The sequence below is a fragment of the Phocoena phocoena genome, chromosome 11 (genome assembly GCF_963924675.1).
Source record: "Phocoena phocoena chromosome 11, mPhoPho1.1, whole genome shotgun sequence".
Lineage (NCBI taxonomy): Eukaryota > Metazoa > Chordata > Mammalia > Artiodactyla > Phocoenidae > Phocoena > Phocoena phocoena.
In genome coordinates, this window is record NC_089229.1 from 93272975 (window position 1) to 93291330 (window position 18356).

At 38.7% G+C, this 18356-nt stretch overlaps 1 protein-coding gene across 5 annotated transcripts in view; it reads left to right on the plus strand.

Annotated features, from left to right (window-relative positions):
* LRP6 (LDL receptor related protein 6) overlaps nucleotides 1-18356 on the plus strand; it is a 161897-nt gene that overhangs the window by 37670 nt on the left and 105871 nt on the right. For all 5 annotated transcript variants that reach the window (XM_065887395.1, XM_065887399.1, XM_065887396.1 and 2 more), the window contains exon 2: nucleotides 12543-12740. In XM_065887395.1, coding sequence (XP_065743467.1) covers nucleotides 12547-12740 — 194 coding nt within the window. In that variant the 5' untranslated portion in view covers nucleotides 12543-12546. The remainder of the gene's footprint in view (nucleotides 1-12542; nucleotides 12741-18356) is intronic.

An 18356-nucleotide genomic window follows, 5' to 3' on the forward strand; every position in this document is an offset into this window, starting at 1 on the left:
TTTATGGTGACGTAAGTGTCATATTTTGATGTTAAGTTGGCTTTTCCATCTGTCACAAATTGTTCCCTTTATATCAGTTTTCATCAAGATACTGTTTTAGGTAAGTGTACAAGTGGACGGTTCAGGATGTGATTTGCCTGACAGTTTTCTGCCAGTCATTCTCATGAATGTTGACATTGGCCCTTAATGAGAGGAGTCACAGTAGATTGAGGGAAGAGTTGTGAGATTTTTGAAACATGCCATTTCTAAGATAGCGGAGGTGGGGGGAGGTCTAAGATATGAGGCTTTGTTGGGACAAGAGTTGAAGTGACTTTGTCTAAACTTTTAAGTGATTGCATTTGGATTTAAAAATGTGTGTTAGGGGTTCCCTGGTGGCGCAGTGGTTGAGAGTCCGCCTGCCGATGCAGGGGACATGGGTTCGTGCCCCTGTTCGGGAAGATCCCACATGCCGCGGAGCGGCTGGGCCCGTGAGCCGTGGACGCTGAGCCTGCGCGTCCGGAGCCTGTGCTCTGCAACAGGATAGGCCACAACAGTGAGAGGCCCACGTACCGCAAAAAAAAAAAAAAAAAAAAAAAAAAAAAAAAAGTGTGTTAGTGTTCATAGTTTTAAGGAATAGAAACCCTTCTACTTTAAACAGAAAAAATATTTTTAAAGAGGATGTTGGCTTACTTATAGAATTTCATAAATGGTAGAATTGCCAAGCTTGGAATCTACATCCAGGGACTCTGCTGCAAATCATAGCACAGACCTGGTCCGGTGAAGGCACCACTGTTAGGTGGCATGCTTACCACTGTTTGTACTCTCTCACTGACATGAGGCAATAGGTAATCCGTAAACTGCTGCCAGTGCTCCCTTGTAAAACTGGATTAAAGAAGGATGAATGAACTTAAACTGGATTTAACTAGCCTTTGCTGTTACCCCCGCCTCACCAGAATGGATTGCTGTGGTCCTTGCTGCTGCAGCTGTTGCTTCCTCCTCTCCTGCCTCTACCTCCTCCTTTCCTTGGTGTGTCTGACTGGTAAAACCCAGATCTTATGCTCTTGTCGCAATTGCAAGGAAGGTTTGGAAAGAAAGTAGCTGGTGTTTTCAGTTTCTTTAGTTTCAGGTAGTGGTTCTGTCTCATAAGGTGGAGGATTCTTCAACCATAGTAAGGTAGTCTAGATGCTGGATAGCCCCCTAAAAATGCCAGCTATCCATGACAGAACATTTTGTAAGTGAATGGTCATAGGATTAGTCCATATTTTTGCCGTACTTTGAATACTGTATTTATTTTCCTTTCTCATGTTGAAAGAATGAATGGAGTGTGATGATAGATATAAAAGAAGATAGTTAATAGAAATATAAATTTTATAACTGGAATGGGCCTTAAGAATTATCTAAGCCAATCTAAAGAAGAAAATACTGATTATAAGAGTAGTGCCATTCGCTGAGAAATCATCTTTACTCCTGTTAGTGAAACCAGTTTCTACCCCCATTAGTCCTCATAAAGAAGCTGCTGTATAAAGTAGAGAACAACACCCTTGTAGTTACATCAGTGACACATTTACTTGGTCTTTGTGCTGCAGTGTCAGGGCACAGTACAGTTCAGTAGAAGCAGGTAAGGTGAGCTAGAGATGCGAACTGAGTACTCAAGGGCAAGGGCAAGGTTCTCCTCAAAAACTAATTTTGGGATTCCTGTAATACATCAGACATGTCATTGAAGTCCTCATAGGGCACGACTGAAATAATTTTACCTTTATTCTCTTCACCAGGCCATTAAAAAAAAAAGTCAGTGAAGCTCTATGTGTAGTTTTTAGGTTTGAGCAATGGGATATTCTAGTATATCCTCTGAGGTGACGTAATAGCAAAATGTGCATAGAAGAGAGACTAATTATATATTTATTAGGTATAAGCCAGTTTTAAATTTAGGGAAATAATGTTGTATAATAAAGCTTTATAGGTATTGCTATGGGAATCTGTACAGTGGAGAGAGTTATCAGTTTTACTCGGGAGGCTATTTCAGGTTGGTGCTTTCTAGCTGAGCAGTTGTTGGCCAGAGGAACAAGGTATGGAAATGGGTAATAGCTTTTAGTCAGTAGGAACGCTGTGTGCCAAACTCTGTCCTGCCATTCATTGCACATTCAAGGAATAACAAATAGCTTGTAACTGGAGCATAGTATAGGAATAAGGGTATACATTAAAATAAAATTCTACCTGTATTTTTCAAGGATGTGGTCTCTGTAATAAGACCCACATACAAGATGGTCCAAGAGCAGGTGAATGCAGACCATTATTAAACTTTGGAGTACTGACGATAAATATGCTTGCCATTATATTAGATGGTTTTAGGATAGGGGATACAACTATGAATAAAACAAGGGCCTGGAATCTGGAGGCGTGGGAAACGTGTAAACAGTCCTGGTTATCATATGTGTTTGAGATGTACAGAGCACTGGAGGAGCACAGAGGAGAGTGTGCTTGAGGGAGTCATGAAATGCTTTCACCAAGGTGTGGTGACATTTCAACTGTCCTGAAGAATCAGGGTGTGTATGAGTGTCTAGAAGGAGGAGGGTGGCATTCCAGACAGTTAATATATCATTTTTATTATACTTAAAGGAGCTCAAAATGCATCACCATGTTTTCTTCAGAAAGAGGAATGTGGATAACAGCAATTTGGCAAAATTGCTATAGTTAACATTTTCTTTGGTAAGAGTAGGGAATTAAATTGATTTAACGTGCTGTTTATTTCAGGCTTATAAGCTGTACCTTCCAGTAGTGTTATATCAATGTTATTTCTGAATGAAATATATTCTTAGTATTGTGTCCACTAACTCTTAAATTTGTCAGCTAGACTGGGTGCCTAAGGATCATTTTCTCCAGGGTAATCAGTTTATACATGCACATGCAGAATTCCATTATGATGCATATTGTCAGAGCAAGGTTGTATTTAATAGAACCCATGGTCTTTCCTGTTCCTCAATAATAGAACCTTTTCTTTTGATTTGGTTACTGTATATTCTCTGTAAAAACAAATCATCCAAAACAAATGCTTTCATTATCTTCCAGTAATCACCACATATAGTTAAAATATGATACTAACACAAATAATCAAGGAGAGGGAAAACATGGGAAGTATAGCAGATTTCTTCACAGATTTTTTTTTTCTCTTTGTATTGGGTTGGCCAGAAAGTTCGTTCGGGTTTTTCCGTAGGACGTTATGATAGTTCTGTCAGGAAATAGATATTATTGAATTCTCCAACCTTTTCTTCACTTAAAAGCCTAATCTACTAATCAAGGTAAAACATAACTGGTTCAGGGATGAGGAAGGCGAAGGGTGTATGAATTCTGCATGACCCTTTTCTTTTCACTTTCATTAAGTCAGAATTATTTTCACTGGCTTTAGTCCCAGTGATTTTAGAAACTTTCTCAAAACAAATTTTATGGCAAGAAAATGTTTTTGAGGACCCATGGCTCTTTATAGTTAGATTTTACCTTAACATCTGTCACATCATGTTCTTAGAATGTGGCATGACTCTTGCTTACACTTTGGGGTTGGCTTGGTTTCATATGCAACTCTTAATTGTAGTTTCTTTTGCCTTATTACTATAGTCCAACTGCATTGACTGGTAACATCCTTTTTATTTTATTTTCTGTCCAACTCTTCCTTAATTTTTACACTATTTTTTTTTGTTACTCTTTTGGCTGGTTCTTTGGATATAGAAGGAAGAACAGTGATGTCAGTGTGCTCATTTCATCTTTATCTGAACTCACCGTGTTGCCCCCTAAACTCTGTCTCTAGTCCGTATTTTGTTGAATGACACCAATATGGACTTACTCACATTTGCCAAATCTTGGGAGCCATCCTAGTCTGGCCTTTATCTTTCTTCTCCCTCGTTGATCCATCCCTCAACTTTTATCTTCATCAGTTCTCATTTGGAATATCTGAGAAGTTTTGTTCCTTACTTCTCTTTCTCTAATTTCTTCCGCCTCTAGTCAGTCCCTCAGTATTATCAACAGTGATTTGTAAAAGGATAATAAGCACTTTACTTTTCTGCTTAATAGTCTTAAGTAACTTCTCATCCCTTATAGGCTATGCAGTCCAAGCTTCTTAGCACAGCAAAATAGATCCCATCTGTGGGACTTCTTTTGTTGCCTTGTGTCCTCCACAATACACAGTATCCTGCAGCTCTGCTGATCTTGCTATTTCTCAGATATGTCATGACTTCTTGTGTCCTTTGCATAGCTGTGTCTTCCTCCTGGAACACTGTTTCCCATTTTGGCAACTGCCTAAATAAAAGTATTACTTCCTCTGGTGAGCTTTTGTTGAGAACTCTTACATTCACTGGCTCGATTGGGTATCAATTCCCAGTACTCTTATAGCAGCCTGTTCATACCTCTCTTGATAATAGTTAATCATTCCTTGCCTGGATTGCAAGTTTCATAAGGACAGTAGTTTTGCCTTGCTTATTTTTGTATTACCATGTCAAGCATGATGCTAAGCTCCTAATAGGTGGTCAGTACATTAAAAAAATTAAATAGTGTCTTGGTAACTTATAAAATATTTGTGTTTTTCTGTTGCCTGTTCCTCTTTCCCTTTCTGTATTAAGTATGTAATGAGTTTTTAGCTTAAAGTTTAATTAAATAACAAATGCAAATGTTCAGTATTTATAGATGAAATTTATTACTTTAAAAATATTTGAACAAATGAAAATACCAGCAAGCTTCAATTAAAAATTCTAAATTTTTATCAGATTCTCACCTGACAGATTTCTCAGTTTCATTTGTTGTAGTTGAAGCCTTTACCTGAGTGTGATCTGTGAAGTAACATGACATGATATATTTCTCAGGGTTGAGTACTGGAAGAGTTATTTATTAGCTTTGAGCAGTGGCATGCATATAATTTTATTTATTACTAAAATTCTTGTTGAGCTGACTAATTCATTTGTGACAACTTTTTATTACACCGTAAACTAGACACTGAGTTCTTGTAAGTTTAGTGCTTCTTTAGACAAGCTTAGTGGCAATTGTGAGACCTATGTAAGTTCTATTATACAGGAAGGACAACGGCACTTATTTGTTGTATCCCTTTGATAGTGTGCAAATGCTTATGGTCAGCCCATATGAGTTCTTCATAAGTTGTCTACAAACTGTGATAAGTATTAGAGCACAGCAAAACAAGCTATAGGAGCACATAGGAGGGAGTAACTCTACTTTGTCTAGGCAAGCTAGGAAAGGCTTCTACAGAAAAGAAGCTACCTTTGCATTAACTTTAAAAAATATTCTCTTGGGGGCTTCCCTGGTGGCGCAGTGGTTGAGAGTATGCCTGCTGATGCAGGGGACCCCGCATGCTGCGGAGTGGCTGGGCCTGTGCGTCCGGAGCCTGTGCTCCGCAACGGGAGAGGCCGCGGTGGTGAGAGGCCCGCGTAATGCAAAAAAAAAAAAAAAAAAAAGTCTCTTGATTCTTATTTGTGTTATAAGCAACTTTCTTGAGATATAATTTATATGCAAAAATGTATATTTTAGCATTTATAGCTTGATGAGTTTGATAAATGTGTGTATCAACCATTACCTCCCAAAAAAACCCATTTTATCACATCACTCCAGAAAGCTGCCTTAGTCCCTTTCAAGTCAGCTCCTACTTTTACCACGGTAACTACTGATCTGACTTCTGTCACTATAGATTAGTTTTGCTGAATCTAAAACTTCATATAATGGAGTCATTCTATAGGTACTCTTTTGAGTCTGGGTTCTTTTGTTTACCATTATTTTAAAAAATACATCCTTGTTGAATATGTGAGTAGTTAGTTTTTTTACATTGTTGAGTAGTATTCCATTTTATGAATATACCAGAGTTTGTTAATCATCCTATTGACGGGCATTTGATTTATTTCCAGTTTTTGTTTGTTATGAATAAAGCTTCCGCGAACTTACATGTACAGATCGTTGTGTGGGTATGTTTTTATTTCTCTTGAGTAAATACCTAGAACTAGAATTGCTGGCTCATAGGGTTAAGTGTACATTTAATTTTGTAAGAAGCTGCCAAACTATTTTCCAAAGTGATTATACTAGCAGTGTATGAGAGTTCCAGTTGCTGTATCCTCACCAACACTGGGTATTGTTGGTCTTTTTAATGTTAGCCATTCTAGTGGGTATGAAGTGATATCTTATTACTGATTTAATTTTCATTTCCCTGATGATTGATGAGATTGAGCATCTTTTTATGTGCCAATTGGCCATTTATGTATCTTTTGTGAAGTATTAAATGATGCCTTCTACCCATTAAAAAAATTAAAGTAAAATTTGCACACAGTAAATTTACACTTTTTTGGGTGGCAGTTCTGAATTTAGACAAATGCTTACATTTGGGTAATCACTACCATAATTAAAATATAGAACAATTCCACGACCCCCCAAAATATATTCTTGGCTTTTTGTTATCAACCTTTCCCTCCACCTGCAGCTCTAGGTAACCACTGATGTGTTTTCAGACTGTGTACAGTTTTGTTTTTTCCAGAACGTGACATCAATGGAATCATGTCGTGTAGTGTTTGAATCCAGCTTCTTTCTCTTACCGTAAAGCATTTGAAGTTTATATGTGTTTATTGTATATGTCAGTGGTTCTTTTTTTCCTAAAAATATAAACATTTATTAAATTATAACACAGATAGAGAAAATGTGCAAATCATATATATAAAGCAAATTAAGTTTATAAATGTGAATACACCATTATGAACAGCATATAGATAAGAGTACAATACCAGCATTCTAGAAGTCCCCTCATGCTCTACTCCTTCCCCCAGAAGTAACCATTATTCTGACTTCCAACAGCTAAAATAGTTTCCCTTTTTTTTTTTTTGCACTTTTATTTTTATTACAGTGGTTCTTTTTATTACTCCTGAGAGTATTCCGTTGTTTGAATGTACCATAGTTTATCCATTCCCCATTTGAAGAATATTCAGTAGTTTTTGGTGACTATGAATACATCTGCTATAGACATTTTCATACAGGTTTTTGTGTGAATACATATTTAATTTCTCTTGAGTAAATACCCAAGAGTGGGGTTACTAGATCTTGTGGGAATGTTTAACGTCAGAAACTGCCAAACGGTTCTCCAAAGTAGACGCGCCATTTTGCATTAACACTAGCAGTGTACAAGAGTTTCAGTTGCGTTGCATCTTTGCTAGTACTTTGTATTGTCCATTTTTTAAAGTTTAGCCATCTTACTAGATCTGTAGTGATATCTCACTATAGTTTTAATTTTCATTTCCGTGATGAATAATTATGTTGACTCTCTTTTTGTATGCTTATTTGCCTTTGTATGTGTTTTGTTGATGTGTCTGTTCAGACCTTTTGCCCAGTTTTTAATTGGGTTGTCTTTTATTGAGTTTTAGGAGTTCTCCATACATTATAGATACAAGTCCTTTGTCAGATATGTACTACAACAGATTGAACGCGGAAAGCTCAGATTTTGTTATTGGCAACACATTGAAGTGACAAGGTCATTTCACGTATTTCCAAGAAAGTATCTGCCTGATACCTAAGTTTTATTAACCATAGTTTGTCGTTCATTTTTTTTTTTTTTAAAGTAAAAATGGTGTTCCATGAAAAAAGCAGCTAGCTCAGTTGGCCAAGTGCTTTTTCTCAAGACAACCATTCTACATTCATATGCAGCAAAAGTACTTTCTCTGTAGATCCTATTTTGTCACACAGAATATTAAATGTGTAATCAAAGGTCAAGCTCTAATGAAATTAATCATCTTCTGCCTTACCAATGTCAGTGTTCATTGAGACTGACTTTTCTTTTGTATGTGGTGAAGAATAAATACAGTGACTGTTAGTACAGTTGGTTGCCACTCCCTGCAGTCTTACCCACCAATTGCTTTTGGACTATCAGTGCAAATATCAGCACAGGTAGGTAGTTCAGGGTAATCTGTGCAATTCAAAAAACTTATTCAACACTTTGAATATTTCAGCACCACTTACATTTATTGTTGTAAACATTCACATAGAAGATCTTTGATGATGAGTTGGTACTGACACGTGATGAACAAACAAAACGGCCATATCCTTAAATTTAGTCATATATAAGGCAAAAGCACAGTTTCTTAGATGACATTAACTTCCATCTTCATGTCTGCAGCTAAATTTTAATTTTGTGTTACTGTAGCTTTGGAAATTGGCGGCACTATGATTTCTTTTATTGGCTTTTCCTCTGGGAGGAATTCAGTAATGTTAACTGGAGAAAGCTTTATGAGTCTCTGTTTTTGTGAGTTTCTCCAGCTGGAAAGCTGTAATAAACATTGTTTGGCTTTTAATGAGGTCATGTTTACATTTAAACTATGCAATTCATTTTTCTTTAATCTCTGAATGATTGTCTCAATGCCTCAGCTTAACTGGAGCCATAATACTATTCACAAAAAGATGGCATGTATAAGCCAATGGAAAGATTGCTTTTGTAATACTTTTTCATTTAGTTTTGCTCAGGGCCTTGGAGTAGATTTCATCCCTTCTTAGAGTCAGAGAACTCTCTCTGATAGATCAGTATCATCTTTTTTAACATCTTTAAATGTAGGCAGTATAGCTGTGAGTTGAAGTGAGTTTTCTCATCTCGCCTTTTTCAGCCAGTGGTCCATTCTTAAATACAAGACAAATATAAGTAAATTTTCTTTTATTTTAAAATAGAATACTAGTAAATTTCAAAATAAAAACAGTTTAAAATAAAAACTTAAAGTTAAGGAATATTGTAAAACAAAGCAGTGTATTTGCTCCTTGATGTGTTTTTGCTTTGGGCACAGTAAAATTTCAAGACTTCAGAAGTAACAAGTTTTTAGATGATAATGAGGTACAGATTATAGCAGGTATAATCAAAGGTAGCTAGTAAGAGTGCAAAAGTGCTGGGAACTGAGTTAATCTCGGAACATGTATATAGTTATTTCCAAAACCTACCTTAGAAGCTTATGGAAAATATAATAGGTATACATTCCATGAGCCATCAGGGTGAAGTCATCACCACACCTTATATGTATCCATGAAAAACCTCCAGGATGAAAGTGAAAAAGGCTAAATAAATACATAAAACTTAGCAATATTATGAAAACAGTTTTGACCCTGTAGACCTCCTGAAAGGATTCCGAAGATCTCCAGGGATCTTTTTTTTTTTTTTTTAAATAACTTTATTTATTTATTTATAGTGGCGTTGGGTCTTCGTTGCTGCGCGCGGGCTTTCTCTAGTTGTGGCGAGCGGGGGCTACTCTTCGTTGCGGTGTGCGGGCTTCTCATTGCGGTGGCTTCTCTTGTTGCGGAGCATGGGCTCTAGACGCGTGGGCTTCAGTAGTTGTGGCATGCAGGCTCAGTAGTTGTGGTGCATGGGCTTAGTTGCTCCACGGCATGTGGGATCTTCCTGGACTAGGGCTCGAACCCGTGTCCCCTGCATTGGCAGGCAGATTCTTAACCACTGAGCCACCAGAGAAGTCTGTCCAGGGATCTTTGGATCACACTTTGAGAACCACTGCCCTAGGGTGTGGTCTGGATTCAGCCCTTTGAGGTGTCTCAGCTGAAGGTCCAGGGTGGTGTTGATGTTCTTTACTCTGTCTTGGCAGAACATGTAAGACCACCTGCATTGCTTGACTTCTGGCATTTTAGTTCTGTTCTCAACCTGATAATCCTTGAGGATCCTGTGCGTGCACAGCCTGGTTCTTGGTCCAAGGACTCATGGGGATCCCCCATGAGTCCCCCCCACCCACACCAATGTAACTTTCTCCTCTTTGGGGCCCTGCAGATTCCAGTCTTTTCTTTTCCCCAAATTCTCTCTGCCTCCTTAAGCTTGTTGAGACCACTGTTCCTAATTTCAGTTTCAGCTTTCCACACTTTGGTTGGGGAGTTGTCGCTAGGTTGAGTCAGGGTGATTTTTGGAGCTCACCTGGTGAGTTTCCTTTGTCTCATGGTTTGTGGTCTCGTGCTGCCTTATTTTCAGTTCCTAGAACAGCTGCCTCATATATTTTGCTTAATTTTATGATAATTTATAGCTATCTCAGTAGAAGTTAATGTGTAATAGCTGCAGTTTTGTGAGTTAATTATTGATGGTGGTTATCAGCTTTTTAAATTAGGGTGGAGTAAAATAGTATGTGCGAAAACATAGGGACAAAAAACTCAGGGTGTCTTTTGGGAAGAGCATGTAGTCGCTGTGTTTAGAGTAGGGTCAACAAAGGCAGGCCTGCATTAGCTCATTCCCCTGGGTTCTTCGTAGAAGTCATTGACTAAAAATCACTGAGTTTCCCCCCACAGCTCTGACTAGGCTTCACAGCCTTTATGAACAGAGTACCATACCAAGTCACTCATGGTTGGCTGTTAGGGGAAGGAAACAATTTGTCAACTTGGGGCTCTAACTATAGGATTCAAGGTAGGGAACACGAAGTGATGAAACTAGGAATTTAGGCTAGGCCTAAAGAATGGCTGTAACTTGCCTCAATTTTGCTTCCCTTTTCCCTTCCTAATGCTACTATTTCCATATATATAACACCTTTATATGTTACAAGCCCAATAAAACAAGTTTATAATTACTTTTTTGTGCAGTTGTCTTTTTAATCCATTAAGAGAAGAAAAGGGAAAAATATATTTGTACTGTCTTTTATAATTACCTACATAATTATCTGTATGAGTACTGTTTGCTTCTTCATGTGGATTTGAGTTAACATCTAGGTCACTTCTTTTTTGCCTGAAGAATATCTTTGGTGTCTCTTGTAAGGCAGATCTACATGCCACAAATTCTCTCACTTTGTTTATCTGGGAATGTCTTTATTTCACCTTCATTTTGGAAAGATAATTTTGCTGTATGTAGGATTCTTGGTTGACATTTTAATTTCTTTTAGTGTGTCATCCTACTGCTTTCTGCCATCCATTGTTCTGATAAGAAATCAGCTCTTAGTTATATTGTGGTTTCTTTGCAAGTGATGAGTTGATTTTCTTAGTGCTCTCGATTCCTTTGTCTTTCAACAGTTTAACTGATGTGTATAGTTGTATATCTCTGTGTTTATCATACTTGGAGTTTATTAAACCTCATGGATGTACGGGCTAGTATTTTAAAAATCAAATTAGGGAAGTTTTTGGTCATGATTTATTTGAAATATTGGAACCAAAGTACAATGATCATATTTAGGAAATTAACATTAGTACATTTCTATTATAGAATTTGACATGCTGTCAAATTTTGCCAGGTTTCCCAATAATGTCTTTGTAGCATATTCCCCAACTGATCAGTACAGGATCATACACTTTATATAGTTACTGTGTCTCTCTTTGTTTATTTATTTTTCTTTATTTTCTTTTTGGCTGCTTTGGGTCTTAGTTGCAGCACGCGGGATCTTTTTGTGGAGGCATGCGGGATCTTTTTCGTTACTGTGTGGTCTGCTGGAGCTTCTCTCTAGTTGCGGCTTGTGGGTTTTCTCTTCTCTAGTGGTACGTGGACTTTGTAGTTTGTGGCACGTGGGCTTAGTTGCCCCGCGGCATGTGGGATCTTAGTTCCCCAACCAGGGATCGAACCTGCGTCACCTGCATTGGAAGGTGGATTCTTTACCACGGGACCACCAGGGAAGTCCCTTACTGTGTCTCTTTATTTTCCTCCTACCTAGCTTAGTTCATCTGCCTTTCTTTGACTTTTATGACATTGATATTTTCAAAGGCAGTTGTTTTGTACAATGTTTAATTTGGTACTCTCTCTTTCCTTAATAATTTTATTCAGGTTATGCATTTTGGGACAGAAATAATATGTAAGAGAATATACATAAAACAGATGGTATGGGGGCTTCCCTGGTGGCGCAGTGGTTAAGAATCCGCCTGCCAATGCAGGAGACATGGGTTCAAGCCCTGGTCCGGGAAGATCCCACATTCTGCACAGCAGCTAAGCCCGTGCGCCACAACTACTGAGCCTGCACTCTAGAGCCCGCGAGCCACAACTCCTGAGCCCGTGTGCCACAACTACTGAAGCCCGTGCACCTAGAGCCTGCGCTCCCAACAAGAGAACCCACCACAATGAGAAGCCCACGCACCACAACAGAGTAGCCCCTGCTCACCACAACCAGAGAAAAGCCCACGTGCAGCAATGAAGACCCAACACAGCCAAAAATAAAATAAAATAAATAAATTTATATATAAAAAAAGATGGAATGTTCTTCCCAGCATATCACATATATGATGCCAGTGTTGACGATGTTAATTTAGATGATGTGGATAAGGTGGTGTCCACCAAGTTTATTTTCTCTAAAGTTACCATTTTCCCCTTTGTCATTAATAAGTAATTTGTGAGGAGATACATTGAGACAGTGTAAGGTATCCTTTTTGCCAAAGAAACTTTGATCAGATGGTTTTTGTGTCCTGATGATGCTTGTCTTGAATCAGTTATTACCATCATGGTGGCAAAAAGATAGATGCTTAAAATTTCGATAACGGTTTCTAGGAGTTTCAGTTTTAGTGTTCCTGAGAGAGCTTTCTTTATCCAACAGTGATAATTATAAGATACTTGGTGGTTAACCTGCTTATGTCATGGGTTTATTTTTCATGATTTTTAGGTTCATGTACTGGACAGACTGGGGAGAAGTACCAAAGATAGAACGTGCTGGAATGGATGGTTCAAGTCGCTTCATTATAATAAACACTGAAATTTACTGGCCAAATGGACTGACTTTGGATTATGAGGAACGGAAGCTTTATTGGGCAGACGCAAAACTTAATTTCATCCACAGATCGAATCTGGATGGAACAAATCGGTAAGATTGCCTTATAAATTTATTTTTAAACTTTAAGTCAGCCCTATGATATCTTGATGTAGTAATCAAATTATAAAGCTTAATTTTATTAAGAAGTTAGCATATTTTTGGCTTAACTGTCAAAGGGGAAGAAGAATAGATTTTTAGTTTGCTTTTTAAAAAGGTAATGACATTTCTCATCTATCTTGGTGGCACTTAGAATTTATGGGTTGTATTTACTCCTTCTTTACTCTGAGCTAATTTAGTTCTGCAGTGGTTCTCAACCAGGGATAGTGCTTCCATTCTCTTCCAGAGTGTTTGGAAATGTGTGGAGAATTTTGGTTAACACTGGGATTGGGAGTACTACTAGCATTTTAGTTCCTGGGGGGCCAGGGATGCTAAACATCCTGTAATGTGCTGGGCACCTAATGTGACAAAGAGTCATCCTGTTCAGACTTACCCACCTCCCAGGTGCTGTTTGTGGAAGCTCATTTGATAAATCTGTAGACCAGGACAGGGTTGGCCAACTTTTTCTGCAAAGGGCCAGATCGTAAATATTTTAGGCTTTGTGGGCCATATCTCTGTTGCAGCTATTTACCTCTGCTGTTGTGGTGTGAAAGAAGCTATATATAATAGCTAAGGGAATGGGCATGATTGTGTTCCAGTAAAACTTTTTTTTTTTTTTTTTGCGGTACGCGGGCCTCTCACTGCTGTGGCCTCTCCCACCACGGAGCACAGGCTCCAGATGGGACGCGCAGGTGCAGCGGCCATGGCCCACGGGCCCAGCCGCTCCGCGGCACGTGGGATCCTCCCGGACCGGGGCACGAACCCACGTCCGCTGCACCGGCAGGCGGACTCCCAACCACCGCGCCACCAGGGAAGCCCTAGTAAAACTTTTTTTGAGCCATTGGACTCTAGTTTGCTGACCCCTAGACTAGGAGAAAACCTACTGCATGTATGCTATACCCCAGTATTCACAGAAGACAAAGTTATAGTACATAAACATGGAATTTCTATTCAGATCATGTTCAGATTAAAAAAAAAATTTTTTTTATTGAAGTATAGTTGATTTACAATGTTGTGTATGTTCAGATTTTTAAAAAATATTTATTTATTTAGGCTGCGTTGGCTCTTTGTTGCTGTGTGTGGTCTTTCTCTAGTTGTGGTGAGCAGGCTTATCATTATGGTGGCTTCTCTTGTTGCAGAGCATGGGCTCTAGGCACATGGGCTTCAGTAGTCGTGGCATGTGGGCTCAGTAGTTGTGGCACACAGGCTTAGTTGCTCCATGGCATGTGGGATCTTCCTGGACCAGGGCTCAAATCCGTGTCCCTAGCATTGGCAGGCAATTCTTAACCACTGTGCCACCAGGGAAGTCCTGTTCAGATTTTTAAAAATACTTTATATATTCTTGTGTTTGGAAGATTATTTAGGTTTCTAGTGGTCTCATTCTAAGACCTTAGTAGAAGGAGGGAGCCTTAGGTGGTTGAAGGAATTTTTAAAAGTGTACACAGTTGTAACTTATCTGAATTGTGAGTCAGGAATCATTTATAAGTGTTGAAAACCAGGAAAGATTTAAAGAATATATTAAAGTGAACTTTTTCAAATCATGGAGTGAGAGAATTTTTTGCCTTGTTGCAAAAAAGAATGAAATGACTCACAACAGGATGGTTTAAAAATAATTAGAAATAAGTGTCAAAAAAAGTGATAAGTATATGATGAATATAACAACATAATTGCTATGTTTGAACTTCAAATTTGTCTTTGAGAGGGATACTAGGAAGTGAATATGGCCACTCTGTAGGTTTTTGACTCTCAGAATACCCCGCAAAAAACCAGTGGAACAAGATAGCAAATCTGAATACTTACCGTAAAGTTAACCTCAGGCATCCAGAAATGAAAGCAGGTAAGGGCAGACCACTAACAACCACAAGACCTCCATAGTATTACTGTCTGTGCAAGAGTAAGCTGAGAGAGTGAGTAAAGTATTTCACTGAACTTAAAAGCAGGGGACCTTCAAAATAGCCCCAGCTATTTACTAGACAGTGTAGTGGGCTATATTAAGAGCAGTAGCTGAAATGAGAGTGGGGGGTTGCCCACTCCAATATGAGAGGCAAGTGCAGTGTGTCCGTGGTAAAGACAGAAGAGGATAGAGCAGTCTGGCTCCAGAGAATTCTCAAAACAGACCTGCTGGAGCTCTCTATCAGGACAGGGTACTACAGAGTAGAGACAAAGTTGAATAGAATAGCATCAAAATTCAGCACAGTAGGGAAAATTAAGGAATGAAAGGAGAAGGAAAGAGAAGGTTCAGATAAGGATGGGCAGAGGAAGAGCTGGGATATCTCAGAAAGGGAGCTCCCATAGTTTTTAACATGTGAAAACAGAAGAGTGAATTCTGTAAAGTTAGAAAAACTACGCTGAACACCACTATGTTCTAAAAGTTTAGGAAAACTAATTTCACATAAATAGAAACATAAAAGTATCAAGGCATAAAATCCCATTTAAGGTTACTATGAAGAATATCTTATATTTATAACAGTATTTTAAGCTAATAACAGCTAAACTTTAAATGCGTACTTAGGGACTTCCCTTGCAGTCCAGTGGTTAAGACTCCACGCTTCCACTGCAGGGGGCTCGGGTTCAATCCCTGGTTGGGGAACTAAGATCCTTCATGCTGCATGGTGCGGCTAAAAAGAAAAACCAGAAAACAAACAAACAAAAAAAAAACAAACCGTGTACTTAAACTCTACATTTTTTCTCTGCACATTTAGTGTTTGTGATGTCACAATGCATATCTTTATACCTTGTGTATCCATTAACACATTATTATAGTTAGTTTTTACTACTTTCGCTTTTAAGTGATTTGCTCACCACCATTGCAGCATTAGAATATTCTGAATTAACCCTATATTTATCTTTACCAGTGAGATTTATACTTTCATATGTTTTCCTGTTACTAATTAGCACTCTTGTTTCATGTTGAAGAAGTACCTTTACCATTTCTTTTAAGGCCGATACAGTGGTGATGAACTCCTTCAGCTTTTGCTTGTATGGAAAACTCTTTATCTCTCTTTTCATTCTGAAGGACAGCTTTGCTGGGTACAGTATTCTTGGTTGGCAGTTTTTTCTTTCAGCACTTTGACTGTATCATGTCACTCCCTTCCAGCCTGCAAGGTTTCTGCTGAAAAACCTACTGATAGTCTCATGGGGGTTCCCTTGTGTGAGACAGCTTGTTTTTTTCTCTTGCTACTTTCAAGATTCTCTCCTTGTCTTTAACTTCTGACATTTTACTTATAAGTGTCCTGGTGTGGGTCCTTTGGATTCATCTTTTTTGGAAGTTTCTGGGCTTCCTGGATCTGGATGTCTGTTTATTTCCCCAGGTTGGGGAAGTTTTCAGCCATTATTTTGGGATAAGCTTTCTTCCCCTTTCTCTCTATCGTCTCCTTAGGGGACCACGGTCATGCAAATAGTAGTCCACGTGATGGTGTCCCATAAGTCCCTTAAGCTATTTTCACTTTCTTTTATTGTTTTTTCTTTTTGCTTCTCTGACTGGATGAATTCTACTGCCCTGTCTTTGAGTCTGCTGACCCTTTCTTCCCCTTGATCTAGTGTACTCTTGTACCCCTCTGTTGAATTCTTTATTTCAGTTACTGCATTCTTCGGCTCTCTGATTTCTGTTTGGCACTTTGTTCTCTTTTAATTTTTGTTGTTGTTGTTGAAATTCTCACTTTGTTCATGCATTGTTCTCCTGACGTCAGTGAGCATATTTATGATGGTTGTTTTGAACTCTTAATCACGGAAATTATGTATCTTTGTTTCATTATGAAGTCTGTTTCTGTAGGGGTTTTTTTGGTTTGTTTGTTTGAAACATATTCCCTTGTTTCTTCATTTTCCTTGACTCTCTGTGTTGGTTTCTGTGCATTAGATAAAACAGCCACCTCTCCCAGTCCTGACAGAGGAGTCTTGTGTAGGATATGAACCTTAGCATTCAGCTTGGCCTGAGCTCTTTGTTGTCTCTCAAACCTTTGTGATTGTCCAAGCTGGCTTCTTTGTTCTTCTTGCTCCCAGTAGTTGAGTGTGTGCGAGGATTTGTCAAGTGTTCTATAGAGGAGGATTGCAGTTGGTACCTAAGTGAAGGCTGTTTGGAAGTCAGACCCCCAGGCAGCAGGGAATATACATGTAGTTTGAGCCCTTCTATGGAGAATCTTGGAGATAGGCTTTTTTTTGCCTGCTCCTTCTGCTCTGGACCCAGCTTATAGCTGTGAAAGAGGTTCCTCCTGTACCCATTAAAAACTGCTTCATTGTTTGCCACAGTCCTGTGGGATTTGTCAGTGCAAGCCCTGTTGACTTTCAAAGCCAGGTGAGCCAGGGGCCCATTCTTTGAGTGGCATCCATGAAATCTGGGGTACCAGATGTGTGTACAAGCTGATTCTGTGTGGAAATACTGGAGATTTGGAGTGGGCTAGTGGGAGAAGGCAGAGGTGGTATCTGCTGGCTTCCCTGGTCTCCTAGGAGGATTGCAGTTAGCCCCTGGATGTCTGCCAAGTTAGGAGCCTGAGCATTAGACAGCAGCTTTTAAAGTATGAAAATAGACCTCTTTTAGGGAAGGACTGGGAGATGAGCAATTCTGACTGCTCCCTCTGTGCTGAGCTCTGCTGGGCTCGACGTCTTATGTAAGCCTAATGGGAATCGAAAACAAAAACTTGTCATAGATATACAAAAGATTAATAGAAAAATCATCAAATCACAAAGAGAGGAAGAGAAGAAGGGAACAATTGAAATACAAAACAGCCAGACAGCAACAGAATGGCAATAGGAAGCCTGTACCTATCAATAATTACTTTATATGGAAATGGACTATATTCTGCAATGAAAACATGTAGAGTAGTTGAATGGATAAAACACAAGACTCACTGTATGTTGCCTGCAAGAGACTCACTTCAGCCATAAGGAAACACACACTTTGAAAGTAAAGGGATGGAAAAATGTATTCCATATGAATGGAAACTGAAAGAAAGCAAGGAAGCTATACTTATATGAAACAAAATAGATTCTAAGCTGCAGACTGTAACAAGAGACAAAAAAGGTCATTATATAATGATAATGGAGTCAGTCCAAGAAGATATAATTTTGTTAATACACCCAACATAGGAGCACCTCCATATATGATGCAAATATTAACAGGCCTGGAGAGAGTAATAGACAGCAATACAACAATAGTAGGGACTTCAGTACCTCACTTTCAGTAGTGGATAGATCACCCAGGCAAAAATCAATAAGCAAATATTGGACTTAAAGTACATATTAGACTAGGTGGACTTAAGAGATGTTTAGAAACATTCCATCTAACAGCACCAGAATACACATTCTTCTAGAGCACACGTGGAACACTGTGGAGAATAGATTATATGTTAGGCCACAAAACAAGTCTTAATAAATTTAAGAAGGTTGAAATCATAACAGGTATCTTTTCTGACCACAGTGGTATGAAACTAGAAATCAGTTACAAGAAGAAAACTGGAAAAGTATCACCTCATACCTGTTAGAGTGGCTTTTTTCAAAAAGACAAGAAATAACAAGTGTTGGTGAGGATGCGGAGAAAAGGGAACCCTTGTGCACTGTTTTTTTTTTTTTTTTTTT